The 17,675-nt window shown below is 41.3% G+C and overlaps 1 protein-coding gene across 5 annotated transcripts; it reads right to left on the bottom strand.

Annotated features, from left to right (window-relative positions):
- Positions 1 to 1,375: 1,375 nt before the first annotated feature.
- Positions 1,376 to 17,675, bottom strand: ODF2 (outer dense fiber of sperm tails 2). 5 transcript variants are annotated; one of them, XM_009815914.2, is made up of 19 exons: positions 17,528 to 17,675; positions 15,993 to 16,118; positions 15,199 to 15,369; positions 13,541 to 13,707; positions 12,363 to 12,492; positions 11,940 to 12,071; positions 10,890 to 10,964; positions 9,848 to 9,919; positions 9,150 to 9,266; positions 8,805 to 8,990; positions 7,860 to 7,969; positions 6,999 to 7,134; positions 6,201 to 6,311; positions 5,437 to 5,541; positions 4,715 to 4,873; positions 3,725 to 3,825; positions 3,015 to 3,177; positions 2,538 to 2,663; positions 1,376 to 1,763 (listed from the first exon to the last, which is right to left on the bottom strand). In XM_009815914.2, exons 1-19 carry the CDS (start codon positions 17,633 to 17,635, stop codon positions 1,590 to 1,592), a joined length of 2,469 nt encoding a protein of 822 aa, XP_009814216.1. In that variant the 5' UTR covers positions 17,636 to 17,675; the 3' UTR covers positions 1,376 to 1,589. The 5 variants fall into 5 exon arrangements, with proteins under 5 accessions (XP_009814216.1, XP_009814217.1, XP_009814218.1 ...); XM_009815915.2 differs by having other exon boundaries at positions 10,890 to 10,961; XM_009815916.2 differs by having other exon boundaries at positions 10,890 to 10,961; positions 16,050 to 16,118.

Below are 17,675 nucleotides of genomic sequence, written 5' to 3'. Positions count from 1 at the left end.
CGCCGGCCGCGTCCCGCCCCGCGCAGGGCGGGTGAGAAGGGCGGCGGCTGCCCCCTGGCGGGCAGGCGGGGCCCTGCCCCTCCCCGCCGAGCGCCAGGAGCGCAGGTTCGAGTCCAGCCAGGGGCACCTCCCGCAGCGCGGGGCTGCGGCGAGGAAAGGGGCAGGGCCGTGAAACAGCGGCAGCTTCGCCGCTTTTCCCCTTATTTTGTGTATTCTCCCGGAGGAGCCCGGGCAGGGAGGGCTGGAGGCCAGCCTGCACTGCAGCACTTATCCCGGTTTGCAGGGGCAGGAGAGGCCACCATCCACAGAACGTCTGGAGCGTAGTTGCCTGCACCAACAGCCCTGGTTAAGGTTGTTTTTCCAGAAAAAGGGCTAGGAGACCCTAGATACAGCACAATGAAGAGGAAATCCCCAACGTAACCAATTTAAATGTAGTTTATTGTTTGTTTTACCATAGCACCTTTAGGATTTTTAAAGTGTTAAACCCACACACACAATTACCAAACTCTCAAAAGCAATTAACTTAAAAAACCTTTATGACACACTGCCCAATGACCACATCGCACATAAACAGGATACAGAAGAAATAAAAATGAAAACAGTGTTTATTTTTGCCCCCATAAGAACCAGTTACTGGAAAGAATAAGGGCACTAGAGAGCACATGAGTTTCAGGGACTCAACACAATGAAGACCTGATTTTCCTGGAGAAGGTGCAGGTTGGTGTAATGAAGAAGCTGAGTAACTGTAGCTGCTCCGTAACTGGCTTAAGACCAAGTCAGTATTTCATGCACACCCTGAATTCACATGGCATTCACACCAGGAAGTGCCACTGAGGCTAAACCGCAATCTTTCCTTTGAATTCAGATGGTTTTGGCTCAGTCCTGGGGATATTAAGGATCAGGAAATCAGGGTGAGAGGAGTAAAGCAACATTAGCATCACACAGAAAAAAACATGAGGATCAGAGACTATAAGAATCAAGTAAAAAAAAAACAAACCACAATCATTATTTCTGGTATAAAACTGTTTACAAACACTGTGGTTGTTCAGGAGATAATCTCTTGTAAGTGTAGAGCCCAGGCACTTAAGTTATTTTCAGCTTCACGCTTCTGGTGGGTGGACTCTCTCCCACCATCTTATCATCCAATGTATCAATACAATGTTCAATAGTTTAAAAAAATATTAAAAAAATGCACAAACAAAAAACCCCACATGATCTCCCCAACAAAGAAACAGAATAAAAAAAAAAAAACATGAAAAGAGCTCTTATTAACACACTCAGCAAAACACTGACAGGTCCATCAGGGCCTTACAGCATGAAAAGGACCTTTTCCATCACATGCAAAACCACCTGGTTTTGGAGCACAGTTTATGGTGTAACGCCAACCTCCATCACCAAACCGGTATTGCTGACACCCTGCACTTAGGACGTATTGCCACCATCATTTTATCATCTCATGCTGCAAGGAAAAGAGGAAAACGTCTCCTGACAGTGACCCTGACATGCCAACCTATTTTCTAAATAACATATGGCTTTGAAAGAGGGCTCCTTTTGTGCTTAGAAGCAGAGGTGCAAGGATAGCGTTGTCCTCACGGGGAAGAACGAGAGCGGCTGGGGGAGCCCAGCAAGGCACTTTCTCCAAAAACGTTGGCATAGGAAGACTTGAGGAACTGGACGTAGTTTTGCATGCTGCGGTTGGTGCTCTCTGACTGCTCCAACCGATCCTTTAAATCCTGTAGGCGGCTTTCATAGCGGCGCTCTGCCTGTGGGAAGAGGCACAAATCACAGGCTGAAAGGCAGCGACATTCATCCTACTGACGTTAAACTTCAGCTACTCCCAGAAAGTGCTGAAGACAGCGAGAATTAGCACAGCAGTAGATGACATTACCATAGATGGTGCTACGATATTTATAATTTGTTCTGCTCATTTCCAACCCCATTCAGCAACCCGCTGATAAAAACAGCAGACGACACAGCTCATCAGTTCAGCTTTTAAAACCGATTAGCTATAGCTATGGGGAATTAAACACACTCTTTTTCTGAAAAGCAACTTGACCTGATCCATGTGCCAGCCCAGTTCCAAGTAAAACTCAAGGAAACAAGCAAGGTAAATAGGTCATTATGAAAGATTCCCCTTCTTTCTTCTAGAAGGAATCCTTTCCTCTAGAAGAGAAATTGCATTCTCTCTCAGATAACCAAGCACAGTAAATGAAGTTGAATCTGTCCATGATATCTGGCACAAATCTCGTTTGAACATAAGAAAGGTCTGATTCTTTTCTTACACACACATAAGTTTAGAGCAAGTTCATTCAGATCACTGCTGTAAGTAAGAAGCAAATGAGAGTCTGCATTCCTGAATTAGTGACGTAACAGACATGTCATATCACACATCTGTCACGGACACATACAACAGCATGTCCCATTCAGACACAGCTCTGCATGACTTTTGCAGTGATCCATAGGACCTTGGTTTATGGACTCCAGTTGCTGCCAGGACACTGCCAGCACAGCAAGAGTATCCCTTGCAAGTCACTCACATCATCTTTGCTCCGACGCAATTGGTTCAGCTCCGTTTTATTTCTACTCAGCTGGGTCTCCAAATCCAACATCTTGGACTGGGCTGCTCTCTCTCTAGACGTTGCTCGTTCTCGAGTTTGTTCCACCTATGTGGAACAACAACTTTGTTAAAGGGTTTTCTATGGAAGAATGATTTTTCCCTACCCCATTGCCCACAAAAGCCCTATGAAGTTTAATTGGACACATTCTTATACATAAGCAGCAGATCAGTCTTGTGCTTTCCTCTCTCTTGTTGCAAACCGGAGCGCGGGGTTCAGTTTTTCAATGGTTTAAGTGCTGACAAACAGTACCAGCACATTTTATTACTTGTATTTCACTGAACATGATGATTTTCATTAATTTGGTCAAAGGCTGAGGAGGTATTTCCAGCATTCTCGCTGTTCCCCTTTTACAGTCTGGGTAGTTTTCGGAAAATTCAAACATGAAAAATTACTTACTTGTCTTTTGGCATCTTCAATGGCCATCTCCAACTGACGTGCCAAGGAGCTACATTCACGGGTCTTCTCCTCCAACCGCAGCTGACACTGGTGGATTGACTCCTCACGTTTTGCTATGACCTGAAGGAATTCTATGTTCTGGGCGCTCGTTGTCTCTAGTTTTCTAGGTTAAGACAATAAGGGAAGGAAACCTATTCATTTTAAATGGAGTGTGTTTCAGTCTGCCTTTTTGTCAGGTCCTGACTAGCCTGGGAATAGATTCTATTCCCCCTTGAAAGGCGAGAGCCCCAAGAAACACTTCTCCATTTCTCAAATCAAAATCTCAAAGATTGAAGGACATACAGAGTATTCACATACCTGCGTTCTCCCAGACATTGTCACTAAAAGGAATGTATAAACATGGGTAAAAACACTGTAATATTCAGTAACCTCAAAATTGTCAGACTAGATTGGACAAGGAGCTGGTTTAGCTGCTTTGTAAGCCATCATTCTTTCTAACAACATTTGTAAAAGGTGCTGCAAAAACCTATAATCCTCTCTCCGGTGGGCAGCTATGATTAGAGATCCTCATGGGACAAGCAAACGCACAGAATCCTGAAGGCACGTGGGGGACTGGAACAAGACTGAAGCTGTTTCAATCCCCTGAAAAAACAATGGGAAGAGGATGGAAATGGAAGGTTAAGAGAGCAAGAGAGCCTAATGTTTCTAACCTTTCTAGCTCCTCCACCTTCAAGGTGAGCTGCTTTTTCTCCTCCTGGGCAGACTGATACCTCTCTCTTGTCATCTCCATTTTGTCCCCCTGGAGCTCAATCTAAAAATTACAGTAAGTAATTACTTTACAGAGTAGTCACTACACACACATGACCAACCACCTAAAACGTATGCAGCTCTCCAGAAGGAAACATGCTCAATTCATAATTTCTGGAGCGCTCCAGAAAAGGAACAGTGGATAGAAAAGCAAAGCACTAAACATCCATTTTGCTGGTCCTTCCAATTAATATTTGGAAAGGTATGAGAAAATTCTTCTCTATTGCAAATGAAAAGCTGAGCCTGTAAACACTTGCATGCAGAGCAGCCACCTGTAAGCACAGCGAAGCACACACATTAAAAGCAGCCATATACATGACAGCAGCCTATAAAGGCATTGGAGCCCGAAATACCAGGAAGGTTTATAATTCCAAGACAATCAGAGTAAAGCAGTCAGACTGCGAGATCATTTGCTCTGTCTTGAGGCATAGTTGTAGAAGTCATGCCTGTCTGTAATTGTCCTACAATACCTATGTAGTCCTCCTGGGGACAAAAAACAGGGACTGGGAAAACAACCTGAAATCAGGGTGAGAAAACAAGGTTGGGCCAGCTCTATCAGCAGAAAACCACAGGAGGGAAAACTGGCAAGATGATGGAAGTAACTGAAGCGAGTGTTGGCATTAGCAAGTGTTACCACTGCTACTATTCAAGTCCCAATAAGGTTCTGCACCAAGGGATGAGAAAACTTTTAAATAGTAAGGAATGCTACTAGCTACGGCGCTAACTTCTTGCACAAAGACATGGCACACACCTTTATTTTGCAGTGCACGTTTAATCTTTTCAAAAAGAGACGAGAACAGAGACGAAGTTTGAACCTTCCTGTGATTAGAAATTCATCTTGGTCTCAGACTTGCGGATTGCAGTGCTGCAGGTACTTTCTGCCAGTCCCTTACCCGCTGACGAAGATCTGCAATCATGACAGACAGGTCCACATTCTTCTTCTCGTAACTCTGAAGCTGGTCCTGACATTCTGCCAACTGAGTCTCTGTGATCTTTAGGATCTCAGGCAGCTTTTCGAGTTCAGCAAGCTGGCTCTGGAACTGCTTACGTGCCTATAATCAAAGAAGAGAACACGAGGAACTTTCAAATGTTCATAAAGTCAAGACTAAAAAATTTCTCAACTTCAATGAAGCTTTGTTAGTCTGCAACCATGATGAAACTGTGTGGATATTTGGGCAGTGTTGAGTTCAAAGCTTAAGGTCTTCTCCTACTCCAAAAGGTTTTCTCTTAGGATTTGGCATTCCCTATGGATGGAGTGAGAATGAGTATGTATTTTGGATCCTGGGCTTCAATTTTATTAGAATTACAAGCTCTTTTTTGAGGATAGCTGTTCCACATCAGACAATGGTGTAACCTACCTAGTCCACTGTTCTAAACCACTATTTGTGCAGCAAAGGACACACTAAGCAATTTAAAAACCTCTGAAGAACGCCATATAGTCAAAATCAAGCTGCTGAATGCTCAATAAGCTTTGTAGAATGAACAAGTCCTGAGAAAAACTAATGGCAAACTCAGCTAAGCCTTCTATCTCCTATTCACAGCTGTTTTTCACTACATTCAGAACATTAAGATCCATCAATGGCTACAACATATCAGTCTTTAGAGGAATAGTTACCAGTTCAATCTCTTTGTTCATTTCATCCTTCAGTGTCTTGTTCTCTTTATCACACTTCTCCAGTTTTGCTACCACATCATCTGCCTCCATTCGGGTCTTCAACACCTGGACATAGAAAAAAACCCACATACTTTATCTGTTTATATATAGTTTAACAGATGTGCAATGCTTTGGAGTAACTAAAACTCAAGCTCAAGGATCAGCAACAAGTTTCTTGACACACTAACCACCACCCCAGAACTATATTTGGAAGTTCACTTTCTGCTTCTGCCACCTGGATCATCTGGGCTTTCCATCAAATGTTCTCCCCTTTTGCCTTATCTTTATACTACCATAATATCCAAAATCCCCCCCAAAAAGCAGCCAAGGAGCAGTACTTGCCACACTAAAAGGCAGAAGAAAGCATTTCACTATTTTCCTTTACCTTTTGAAAAGGAGCAGGGAAAAGTGAAATAATTAAAACCAGTCATTTGTTTTCCACTTATCAAGATCTCTGCTGTGGGAGCCAGCTCTTCCTAATGACCAAGTTATCAGCACATAGTGAGGAAGGTAAATCTCCCACACTTTGGCATACAGCACATGGCAGTCTGGATGCTGCCATTTGAGAAAAAGTAAGGCTAATAGAGACAAAAGAACCAAACCCACACGAAACTGCAACATCCTTCAAGAACAAACAAAGGGTTAAGGCGTTACAGAATAAGCCACAACAGTGAAGGGAGAAAACATGTTTGTGCAAGGGCTGAAGGTTTTGATAAGATGCCTACCTGTGCCTTGTAGGTTTCAATCAACCCTTCATAGTTCCTGACAGAGCTCTTGAGCTGCTGCACTTCCATTTGTGCTTGGTTCAGCTTTTCCTCCATTGGGATCACACTAGCCTGAAAAAAGAAAGCATCTTCCATTGAGCGGTTGGAAGTAACTGCCACGCTAGCTGTCTAACATCGTCAAGACCGAGAAAAAATAAGACTTTTGTCAGTGTAAGTTATCAAAACTTTCCAGACTTCAGTGGATTGCCAAATTTACACCAGCAGAGCAGAGATTTGTGATGTATGTGCAATCTTTCCATTTGCCTGAATGAGCTGTGCTACTTGGATTGTGGCCACTCCTTATTTGGATCAATGCCTAGCTTTCCAAGAAAAAATTTATGTAGGTCACCTACAAGATCACCAGTGATAAGAAATGATAGGAGAAATATGCCAGCCATTTTTTTCACTCTGGAGATTACCATTCTCTCTGCATGAGCTACAGTTGTTTGTTCTCTGGCCAGCAGCATGAAGATGTAAGGACAAGATGTAAGATCCCAGCTGGAAGAAACAGTACTTGGACTGGAGATACTCCTAGCGAAAACACGGAAGAAACTCAGTTGTCCTAGAACGTTCACTTTCTTTCTTTATGTGTTTTCCCAGCAAACTTACCCTATCATACTCAGGCTATAGTAAAACTGGTTTGAAACCAAAGGGCAGCAATGGGTGCAATTCAACTCTGTCTTCAGAGGCCAAGCAACTTGTTATAATTTCTCCTTTTTTTCCCTAGCATTTCAGCTTCAAACCCCTAGAATAACTGACCTTTAGCCTTTCGTTCTCCATTTTGAAAGAAGTGGTCTCTGTAGCCTGTCGATGCAATTTATCCACCAAAGCTTCTCTGTCCTCCCGCATCTTGTCCTCCAGGGTTGTCTGCTGTTCCAGCAAGTCTGCAACACGGCTGCCATACAGAAAGAAAATTAATCCTAATTGACAAGAAAGAATAAGACTCCTAACCCTTGAAAATTGCTTCAGAAACATGGCTTTTCCCTATCCTTTCATCTTCCTCCTCCAGTCATGTATGCACACCTATATGTTACACTGTTCTATTACCTCAATCTTCTCAGCCTCCTGGAAATTAACTTAAGTTAATTAGTTAACTTCCCCTGGAGCTCAAATGCATTGCCTCCAATATACACAGGATAAAGAGGTACTTCTCTCGTCTCATACCTACCTATTTTTTCCTGCAGCAACAACCGTACTGCAGTAATACCAACACATTTATTTAGCTTCAAAACAAAATTAGCACAAAACTATACTGCCTACCTCTTCTAATCCCTTCCATTCAAGCATCTCAAACAGATCTCAAAAGAAAGATAACCTTGATTCTTTCAAAGCATTATAAAATGGCAAAGGAACAAAGAGTTTTAAGGCTCAGGAAACCCTTAGAAAGCCTGCCTTTGCTGTGGCAAGTTAGCAGCAGAAGCCACATCTCTCTCTCTCTCTCAATCTCTCCAAACTCTGCTCTAGCCCTTAGGCAATGCTGGTTTTGCTTGGATGTTTTTAAGCAATCCAATTAAATAATTTAATTTAATGAAATTATTCAATTAAATTCAATTAAATTATCCTTGAACTTAGAACTCATCCCTGCTCATGCTTGTTTCTCCACACTAATTTTATTTTAACCTGTTCAGCGTAACAATTTCCAGTTCGAGGTCACTCTTGTCCTTTACTACTTTGTTGTAGCGACTCCTCCAGGACTCCAGCGTAGACAGCGCCTCAGCAACATAACTGTCCTATTAAACAAGAGAAATACATGAGGAAAAGAGCCAGGGTGACAAAAATGTCACTGGAAGTGGGATATGCAGACAATATACAGAGATCTTGATATGGGTAAGCATGATATGTGCAGAGACTTCACTAAGCCTTTGAAAATATTGAGGACAAGTATTTATTTTTATTCTTCCCGATCCTTCAGAAAAAGGTGTTCTCCAACACTACTGTCAGCCAACAGACATAACAGCAGCGAAAGAAGAATCCTCTTTGAAGGCAGATGAACTATCACAAATACAAAGCATGGCTAAGATTATACTAGTGGCTCTGGTCCCTAGAATTCTAAAAACAATGGAGAAAAAAAGCAATCAAGTAGTCTGAAATCCATGTTCCCTTCTGATTTGTTTTAGTCCTGACTTTTCTATTTTTTCTCGATATCCTTCAGTCATTTTCAACAGGAAATTCCACTACACCTCTAAGCCTTTGTACTTTCCTGCTCTGACTAGTTTCTCAATTAACAACCAACTCCATTCAGAATTTTCAGCCAAAACTACCAGGCTTTATTTCACTGGGTTTTGTCAACCCTCAGATGGTTCTAAAGAACCAGACGAAAAATCAGATCTGCTAGTTTAGTATGATCTAAGTTACTGTATGTCCTAAGTTAAGGACATGCAGCAAATACAGCGACAGCTGAAAAAAATTGATTTGTTCTAAACTTAGCATAAATGGGCCAAGGCATCAAGACAGAAAAAAATCTCATTAGTTGAAAGCAGAGACTCTTCCCAGGGCTCCTACCAGAAATCAAAGATTTAGATGCATGATCTGAAATGAGGTCTCTCCTCCTGTATTATCAGGTACCTTTTCTGCTAGCTGAACAGTCAATTGCTCTGCATACTCTTCACTCCGCTCTGCCCGCTCTTTCTGTGCACGGACGGCTTTCTTCAGGGCCTCTTTATCACGGTCTGCCTTCTGCCTTAGTTCTTTCAGTTGTTCCATGATATGTTCCACCTCTGCCTTATGCTGAGCTTCACTGCGCTCCAGATTCTGCAGGCGGGAAGAAAACACACCACATAGAATAATGTCCGTACAGCTGCATATCCAAAGAAGCAACTGATTTCCTAGAAATGGTGTCCCACTGTCCCAGTCAATTCCGTTCATGAGAGTAAACAAAGAGACAATCCCCAGGGACCACTGAAAACATACCCGTATCTGTATACTCAGACGGTTGTTCTCAGCTTCTTTATTTCGCAGCTGCGCTTGTAAATGGCCTCTCACAGCCTCCATCGATTTGGAGAGCTCACATGCTGTCTTTGCCTGATCCTAAATAAGAAGCAAACAAGACACACACCTTTTCTCAACAAGGTAATAGAAGGAACACTTTCTAATATGTAATCATTCAGTGAAGAAATCTGATGCTATCTCCAGCCACCTCCACTTCCCTCAGATGGACCTTCACAGCTCATCTACTCATGGGTAACAAATGAGTAGCCGTTTATTTCACATCAGATGTGAATGACTGGCCTGAAGATTTGTTCTAGGGCAAAACATCCTTCATATCTGATCTCTTCCACTACATTTCTTTTTTACTTCCTAAACAGAGGAACAGACTGGAATTTGACATCAGGAACCAACAGGACCTTAAACAGAAAGGCAATTCAGTGATAAGCCCAAGCAAAGAGAATACTATCTATTCATCTTTGTGATGGATGTTTTATTAGCAGAAAATTGAATCCACAACTGTGTGTGAATAGGTAGCTGTCTGTCTAGTTTTATAAGCAAGCCAGTTATCTGATCCCTTAAAAAGTAATCGTCTGCAAGTACAAACCCATATTTTGGACTATCTGTGGTTCTACAGAACTGGAAGGTGGAGCATGGAAGGGAAAACAGAAAAAGAAAACTACCTTTTCTGCCTGTATCTGAATGGTAAGACTGTCCACTTCTTTTTCCTTCTCCTGAAGCCTCATCTGAAGTTGCTGAGAAAATAAACACCACTCAGAAGTTAAGTAACATACACATTTAGGTCGCAGGTGGAGGGAAGGAGGTTTAACTGCTTCCTTCCCGAGACCCTCTGATCCACAGCACTCTGTCTGGTACCCACAGCAACAGCACACTCAGCCGCAGAAAAACAGGCTGCATTTTCCTCAAGCAGAAAGCAAAAGCGATACATGTACGTTTGTGTAACAGGGCATAGGATACCCAGTCAAGAACAAGGACCTGACAGGACTATATACTTCACAGATGAGAAAAGGGCATTACCCATGTCTCACAGAAAGTTTTATAACTTCTGTCAATGTAAGAACTCTTCTCAGTTTACAGATAAGGAAATGAACAAAAACCAGCACCAGGTCACTCACTCATTCAGTGACAGGAGCAGATACAGAAAGTTTACCCTCTTTGTGCTTTTCTATCTCTAAGGATAACGTGATAAACATAAAGAAACAGTAAGATGATTTCCAAACTGAAGAATTCTATCCTGACCATCAGGGGTATTTTGGCAGCAGATATTTTTTCTCTCCCACCCTCAGAGTTTTCTTTTTAAAGAAACACGTAGTACAATTCTTGCTTTGTACATTTAGTACCATAAGAAAAGGTAAGCAGAATCACTTGTGCCTAAACGTAATAAAAACAGGCTTAAGTTATCCTTTATAGCTGAATACTGTAAATCCTAACGGTGCTCTTATGTGTAGGCCTTGGTTGTGCTATCCCCATTCTGAGCCCCCATATTTCAAAGGCTATGAAAATCTATCCACTTTGAAATGTAGGTTGTTAACCACAGGACCAGTATAGTGGCTCTGATTACCACAAAAGCCAAAAAATTTTTTATTGGTCTAAAAGGCATTACTGTAAGACTTGATGGCTCAATAAAAGAAAAATAAGAGCTTGTCCATTTTAGATCTCTCTCCTTTATCATTAAAAAAAAAAAAGACATTCTGGTTTGCTTACCACTTTCTCTGCATCTGAGTCAGCCAGCCTTTTCAGCAGTGCCCCTTGCCGGTCCAATATCTTCTGAGCATCCTTCTACAAAAGAAATACATGAGAAAAATTGTTAACTAAAAAGTCAATTTTACACAGATTCTTTAAATGGAACTGGGCAAATGAACCATTTCCTCCCAGTTGCAGCAGCAATTCTCGGATGATATCCAGAAGCATCAAATTTGCTAAATACTTCACATATCATCACCCATCTCAGAAAGCTTTTCCACTTCTCAGTCAAAGATTACAATAAAAAACATGATGGCAGTTTAAGATCTTTCCGAATTCTTCCACTACTCAGGGAGTTGACATATGGATGAGGCGCTTAGGGACATGGTTTAGTGGTGGACTTAGCAGTGTTAGGTTTACAGTTGGACTTCATGATCTTAAAGGTCTTTTCCAACCTAAATGATTCTATGAAGAACTCAATCCTTTTATCCAGTCTCACTGGTGGCTGAAAAAACTTACCATCAGCCTGCTTTTGCTCAAATGGAATATAAACTACAGGAGGAATAGCAATTTAATTTCTGTATCACTCTTAGAAGCAGCATAAAATTGTTCTCTACAAGCAGTACAGAACTGTTCACAATTTGTATGTTATTGCTCTTACAGCCTACAAAAATAAAGTTTGGAACATCCTTAGGCTCCCATTAGCTAAGGCCACATCTAGTCCTCAGACTTCAGGCAATGCAACTGGAGCAGTAACATACCAGACTAGCACTATCAGCAGATACAGCTGTATCCAGATGAGAAAAAGTTGGCAACACAGTAGTGCCTATACCTTTTAATACAGTCAAAGACTTAGATGCTCTAACATCCTTACAGCAGAAAAGTCAGTCTTAATCTATGACATAGACAGGGATAAAAAAAACCCCCCAAACTATCCATTCTTTATGACACAGGGTCAACAGCAGGGTTGGGGGGGGGGGGGGAAGTTAAAAGCTCTCAAACTCCATTTCAGTCCACAAGACAACACAGACTCCTGTAATCAGCCAAGTTCAACCACACAGCATTGCTCACCTCCCGGTTATGCTGCTCTCTGAGAAGTTCTCGCAGGGTCCGGTTTGTTTCTTCAAAGGTGCTCAACTTTTGGAGCAAAAGCTCTTTTTGTCTTGTCAGTGTGTTAATGTCCGAGCTGCTCATGTGTTTCTCCTAGAGGAAAAACAAACAAACAAAAAAGAAAATAATTGTTCATATGGAATTAATGTATGAAGCTGATACAAGCATGAGCAGTGCAATAGTCAGCACCATGTGTGCAGAAGGCAACTGGACGCTGCAAGTAAATACCCCACTTCCAAACAAAACTAGCAAACACCTTAACATGTTAAACCCCTCCAATTTCCTTACATTTTTCTGGGTCAAAAACGTAACGTTACAGTTGCTAAGACAGCCATGTAACAGGACAATGTAATAAAGGCAAAACCAAAAAAGGACAACACCTACAATGTTGAGTCTCCCAATTGTGTTTTTCAGGGCATGGATCTGCCTGGCTGCTGCTGCTCCATCCCTTTCTGCTTCGCTCAGCTTGGACATCAAACACTCCTTCTCATGCTGCAAGTACTTTTTCTGGAGCCTATAATGAGAATTCAGCCATCAGAGAAACAAGAAGCCTTTACAGCTGTACCAACCACTATTGATATACAGTTGATTGGGTTAAAACTCATAAAAGCCCTCAAATCAGATGATAAAAGCTCTAAACAAACACTACTTAAGATTTACCCTCTTTCAGTGTGGAAGTTGTTCCAATAGAAGTAAGTAGATACCAGGAGTTTGCTAGGGCCACAGCTATGAAACAGGAATTGAAAGGGGACAAATCAGGCTTATACCAAAGCCTGCACACACTACTAAACCCAAAACACAGTGCTGTGCTTTTCCTGGGCACTTAAGCCACACCAGAAATAAGACTCCAAATGGCTGAAGATGAAACAGGAAAGCACACCAAGATATACAGCTCAAAGTTTTTAGCCAGGGCTTGTAATCTCAGAAGTATTCACAAACTTTTCTGAAAAAGGAATACACAGTATTAACTCCCAAGTGATCTTTCTTAAGGAAAAAATAAAACTCTCTCTCTTAATACACTAGTGTTCCCCTGGAGCCACAAACTTCCCTAATTCTTTAGCTACAAAGCAGATGCAAATACATCAGACTTGGAGACCTTCAGAGTCACTAAGAAAAAAAACATGATTCAGTCCTCTCAGGGGCTGTCACTCCTGTCTGAGTGTGATTTTCGCAAAGGCCAAGAATTCTCCTCTAGTTTTCATCTCCATGTTTATTCATTTGTTGTTCTACCAATATCATTCCAATTCAAACAGCATCTCTTAACCTTCAAAATATTAACTGCAGAGCTAGGATGACCCTCCAGTAGGCCACACAAGCCAACTGCTCTCAGAGTAGCTTTTTGCATTCCAATAATCATGCTAGAGCCCTTCTCTGCAGCTATTGCCATCTGAAGTCCCCCTTCTAAAAGGTGACAAAAAAAAAAATCCAAGAACATCAGCTCTTCAGCAGCACTGCAAACCAGTGTACAAACTACAACCTCAAATAATGTTAGCAATAAAGGAGGTAGGTGCCCTGTAATTACCACTACTTGCAGTAACAATGGAGAACTGGAGCTTTCTTACACAGTTAGATCTTTCTCTTCCTTTATGCGCTCAATATTGCGCCTGAGCCGTGTATTCTCATGTTCTGTTTCTACCAGTTCTTGTGTGACCTCATTCAGTTCTTCTTTCTGCTCCTCAAGGAGACGCTTTGTCAGTTGTTGCTGTTCCTCCTTTTTCTGCAGCTTGGCCTGATGAAGATATTTAAATAGAACTTAAGACAAAGCAGGTGCTTTTAAAATTATATACAGAATCCACATCTCAAACCAGTGAACTATTGAGCTGCACCAAACAACAGAGGACCATGCATTTGGGGGTGTTTTGCCTAGATACTTGCAGGCTGTTCTTGTGCACAAAAGGCATAATTCACTTATTGCCTGGAAATACCTCCCACCCCCCCCACACAAGCATCCTGGCTCTAAGTCACATACCAAAAATTGTCATCAGCCACAAGACACGTGACAGCCCTCAAACATGGCAGGAAAGGAGTTCTGGGAGCCATCTCCAGCATGTGAACTGCTACCATTGCTCCACTATTGCTTTGCAAGATCCAGGGAACTGGGTGAAATCAACCTAAATAGTCCCTGGCATTTTGTCTCTATCTACCCATTTTGGATTACCCAGGATGTTCTGTGGCAGTTCAGTGTCACTGCTGGTAGTGTGATTGGAGTTGTATACAGACTGCTCAAGAGCTGAATGGGGTTCTGAAGTTGACTACTGCTCCTCATGAATGACACATGCATCCCATTTGGCAGTTAAGAGCACTACAAACAGTTGGAAGATGTGCAAGAAGAGAGAACATAGAGGGGGTTGAACTACTGTACCAGACTTGTTTCTTTTTGCAGCAAAAAAGTCACTGGAGATTCCCTGGCTTGTACAGAATCAAAGCTAGCAAAATTAATGTGATCTTACACCATGGATTTATTTAAGTGACACCACCAAACATTCAGATTCAATTAACTTATTGAAAGTATCAAAATTGATTTTTGTTTTACAATCATGCAAGTAATTCCATTAAATTTTGTAGCATAAATAAAAGGGAAAACGTTTAGTATAAGAATCTACTTGACTCAATCCCTACTCTTGTTCACTGATTTGAACTTCATGTAATTTTGAGTTAAATAATAAGAATACAAGTTTTGCTACCCTCAGTGTTAACTCAAAGTTAAAAATGCAGTTTTCCCCCACCATAGAGCATCTTATGAAATCTGGGAACATCTCCTACCCATTTCTTAAGTGGTGTCAAGTATGTAAGAGGCTATTTATTTGGAAAACACAACATCACTGAGTTGCACATTTTGAAAGAGAAACAGAAGAAACAACCTTGTTGAGTAAGTGGATTCTTTGACAATAAAAGATCATCACACTGTATTTTTCACCTTCTTGAATGACCAGTTTTCAGATTTTGAGCTTAGGCAGAAGACAGATTATTTGGAAACTGAAGCGCAGCAATACCTTATTAAATGGATAATGTTTTGAAATGTTTCATAGTAGGGCTTAGGATCTCGCTAGGATAGTTCAGCCCTTCTAAACAACTCAGATTGACTTTTTTTTTTTTTTTTAAGCAAGCTACCCAACAGCCTGGGTAGTCTTCCACTGCACCAAGACTTGACTCCAGCCTCCTCTTGCCAAACAATCAGCTTCAAAGCCTGAGTCAGCAGTTCTTTACACTGTCTCCTCACCTCATTCTTCAGCGTTCCTACCACATTCATCAGGCTATCTATCTTCTTTTCATATTCGTTCATTTTGCAGTAAACAGCATCCTCCTCATCTGTAGAGAGGTCACTCAGGCGCAATACTGACAGCATTTTTTCTGAATCTGGAGGTGTAATTTCTAGGCGGTGAGTTGGTCCCTGGTAGAAAAGCCATAAAGGGCATCAATTTTTTAGTATAAAGTTATAAACAGTATTCTAACACTAGCTCTGCCAAAACCAGAGACCAGGTCACATCACTGCAATAAGGCTAGTAACGAAAAAAACATTTGTAAACAGCTCTTTCACCTCCATCTGGGAAAGGTCAAGAACAGAAAGACTAGAACAGAAAAAGTAGAAAAAATAATTAAAGTTCAAATTCTCATCTAGGAAGAGCCAGGAATACGAAAGGTAAAACTATCAACCCATGAGAAAGAAAATATTACACAATACTACATAAATGCTCCATGCTTCGGAAGAGACTAAGAACAGCAGCCCCTCACTGTTCCTCCAGGTGAGATCTTGAAGGGGATTAATAAAACTACAACAAACAAAGAAATTTGTCTGGTTTCTAGAGGCAGAAAGGCATGATATGGCCTTAGGCTGCTAATTAGTTTCCAATTTTTCTATATTAAAAAGTGAAAAAGATTATAGAAGACACTTAAAATGGATGGTAGGTGACAGTAGCTTTCTTTCAGATCAGCCCAGCTCCCTCACTACACAACTGCTCTCTTCAACCTCAGATAAACCTGAAAGTTTATTTTAAAGAGCAAAATCAGCCATACCTCCCATTTGCAGGTGGACTCCCGGACAGATGTTTTGCCTGGGGGCATCCAGGGGGCCTTAGTTTTCACCCGGACAGCTCGGCACATGTTCATGGTATCCCCTTTCGTTTTCTGTTTGTGCTTTTGCTAAAGAAAGAGAAAATACAATAAATGACAGACTTTTAAAGAACCTTTTACAATGTTTAGTGATGCAAAACCAAATGAAAGTTCATTCATACAAAAATATCACATAATGTTTCACATGATACATCAGATCAGACAAGCCAGCAGCCATCAGAGGAAGCTAACACCAGCCAGAAGGAAAGGTTATTACACATTCAGTTGACAGTATGGATAGATGTAGTAACTTCTTGTTTATCACGTAGCAGCTCTGTTATATCACTGGGATACGTGCACTTGTGATGCGATGAGAGCCTTACCCATCAAGGCCAGGGGTGGGAGATTGGGGCGGGGGGGAAGGAAGTCTCCTCTGTATGGATATACACGAAAAAAATACCACAATACAACCTATTCACGTGAAGAAGAACAAACTGGGAGATCCCTTCTCCATTCCAGATTCACCTCACAAAAGAGCAGCTATATCATTTGACAACAGCACTGCCAGAGAAAAAATAACAGTGCAGTGTGATTGGTTATGAAAAGTGCCTAAAGCATTTTCCCTGCTTTGCAGTCAACTAATAGATCCACATTTATTTGTATTGAACTCGAGGTGCTTTAACTGAAGGGAAGTTGAAGTGGTTTTGCACAATTCTAACCTTAGAGAAAAATCAGATGTTCTAAATATTCCCTACAAGCAATTAATTAATACCAGTCATTGGATTTCACTGTCAGGCCCTAGCCCATTATGATATTTGCCATTAGCAACAAACACAAAATTAATAGAGAACTTTGAACATGACATCTGCACATAAGGAAGAATGAGCTAGCAAATTCCAGCACCTTTTGAAAACAACTTTACATAAACATCCAACTACAAAAAGAGGACATGAGATAGCTAGAAACTCAACTTTAGTATTGCCTTCTACCTGATGTGGATAAGGCTATGAAGAGATCCTCTTTGCTGCACAGCTCAGTGGACCGAGAAGGTGCTTAATGCCAGAAGATGGTTTGAATCCAGACTCTTTTTTTCTAAACACATTTATTTTAATACAATCAAGATGGAATTTGAAACGCCTAGAAATTACCTTTCCCCAAACCTTTCCTACAAAAATAGGGATGTAGCCAAAGAAAAACCATTATCAGGACACAAATCCAGGAAATAAAAGGAAAAAAAAAATATCCCCCAAACCACATCACATTGGAAGCAACATTCCTCACAATCACACACTTGAACATGAAAAGTAACTATATATTCTATACGATACTTAAATAACCTTAAACATAGAAAATGTGTTACTGAAAATTCACCACTGAATTAATTCAAGTCTTACAGTTCTAATACAACAGTGTAACAGACCTTGAGGTTTTGTGGTGCTTCTAGGACCATTCACCTTCCTCTCTGTAGCCCTTACAAACACCCAGCTACACACTCCTACCTGGCATTTTGCAGGTGTTGTTTTCTGACCCTTTTTAATATGGACATGGACAGGGGTGTTTTCATCCACATGGACGTGCAAAGGGGGAGATGAGGAACGGTTCTTCATGGCTCTTCTCCCACAAACGGGAAAGGGCAATTCAATGAAA

This window comes from Gavia stellata, chromosome 24 (genome assembly GCF_030936135.1).
Source record: "Gavia stellata isolate bGavSte3 chromosome 24, bGavSte3.hap2, whole genome shotgun sequence".
Taxonomy (NCBI): Eukaryota; Metazoa; Chordata; class Aves; order Gaviiformes; family Gaviidae; genus Gavia; species Gavia stellata.
Note: the sequence above shows the minus strand (reverse complement) of the source record. Positions and strands in the feature narration are given on the sequence as shown.

Excerpts from the sequence above, each read along its gene's own strand:
- ODF2 (XM_009815914.2), bottom strand. The coding sequence starts at position 17,635 with ATGAAGAACCGTTCCTCATCTCCCCCTTTGCACGTCCATGTGGATGAA. Across the intron at positions 7,970-8,804 it reads CTGTTCAGCTAGCAGAAAAG|GACAGTTATGTTGCTGAGGC; the intron begins GTACCTGATAAT and ends CTTGTTTAATAG. Across the intron at positions 5,542-6,200 it reads TTGAAACCTACAAGGCACAG|GTGTTGAAGACCCGAATGGA; the intron begins GTAGGCATCTTA and ends TTCTATGTCCAG.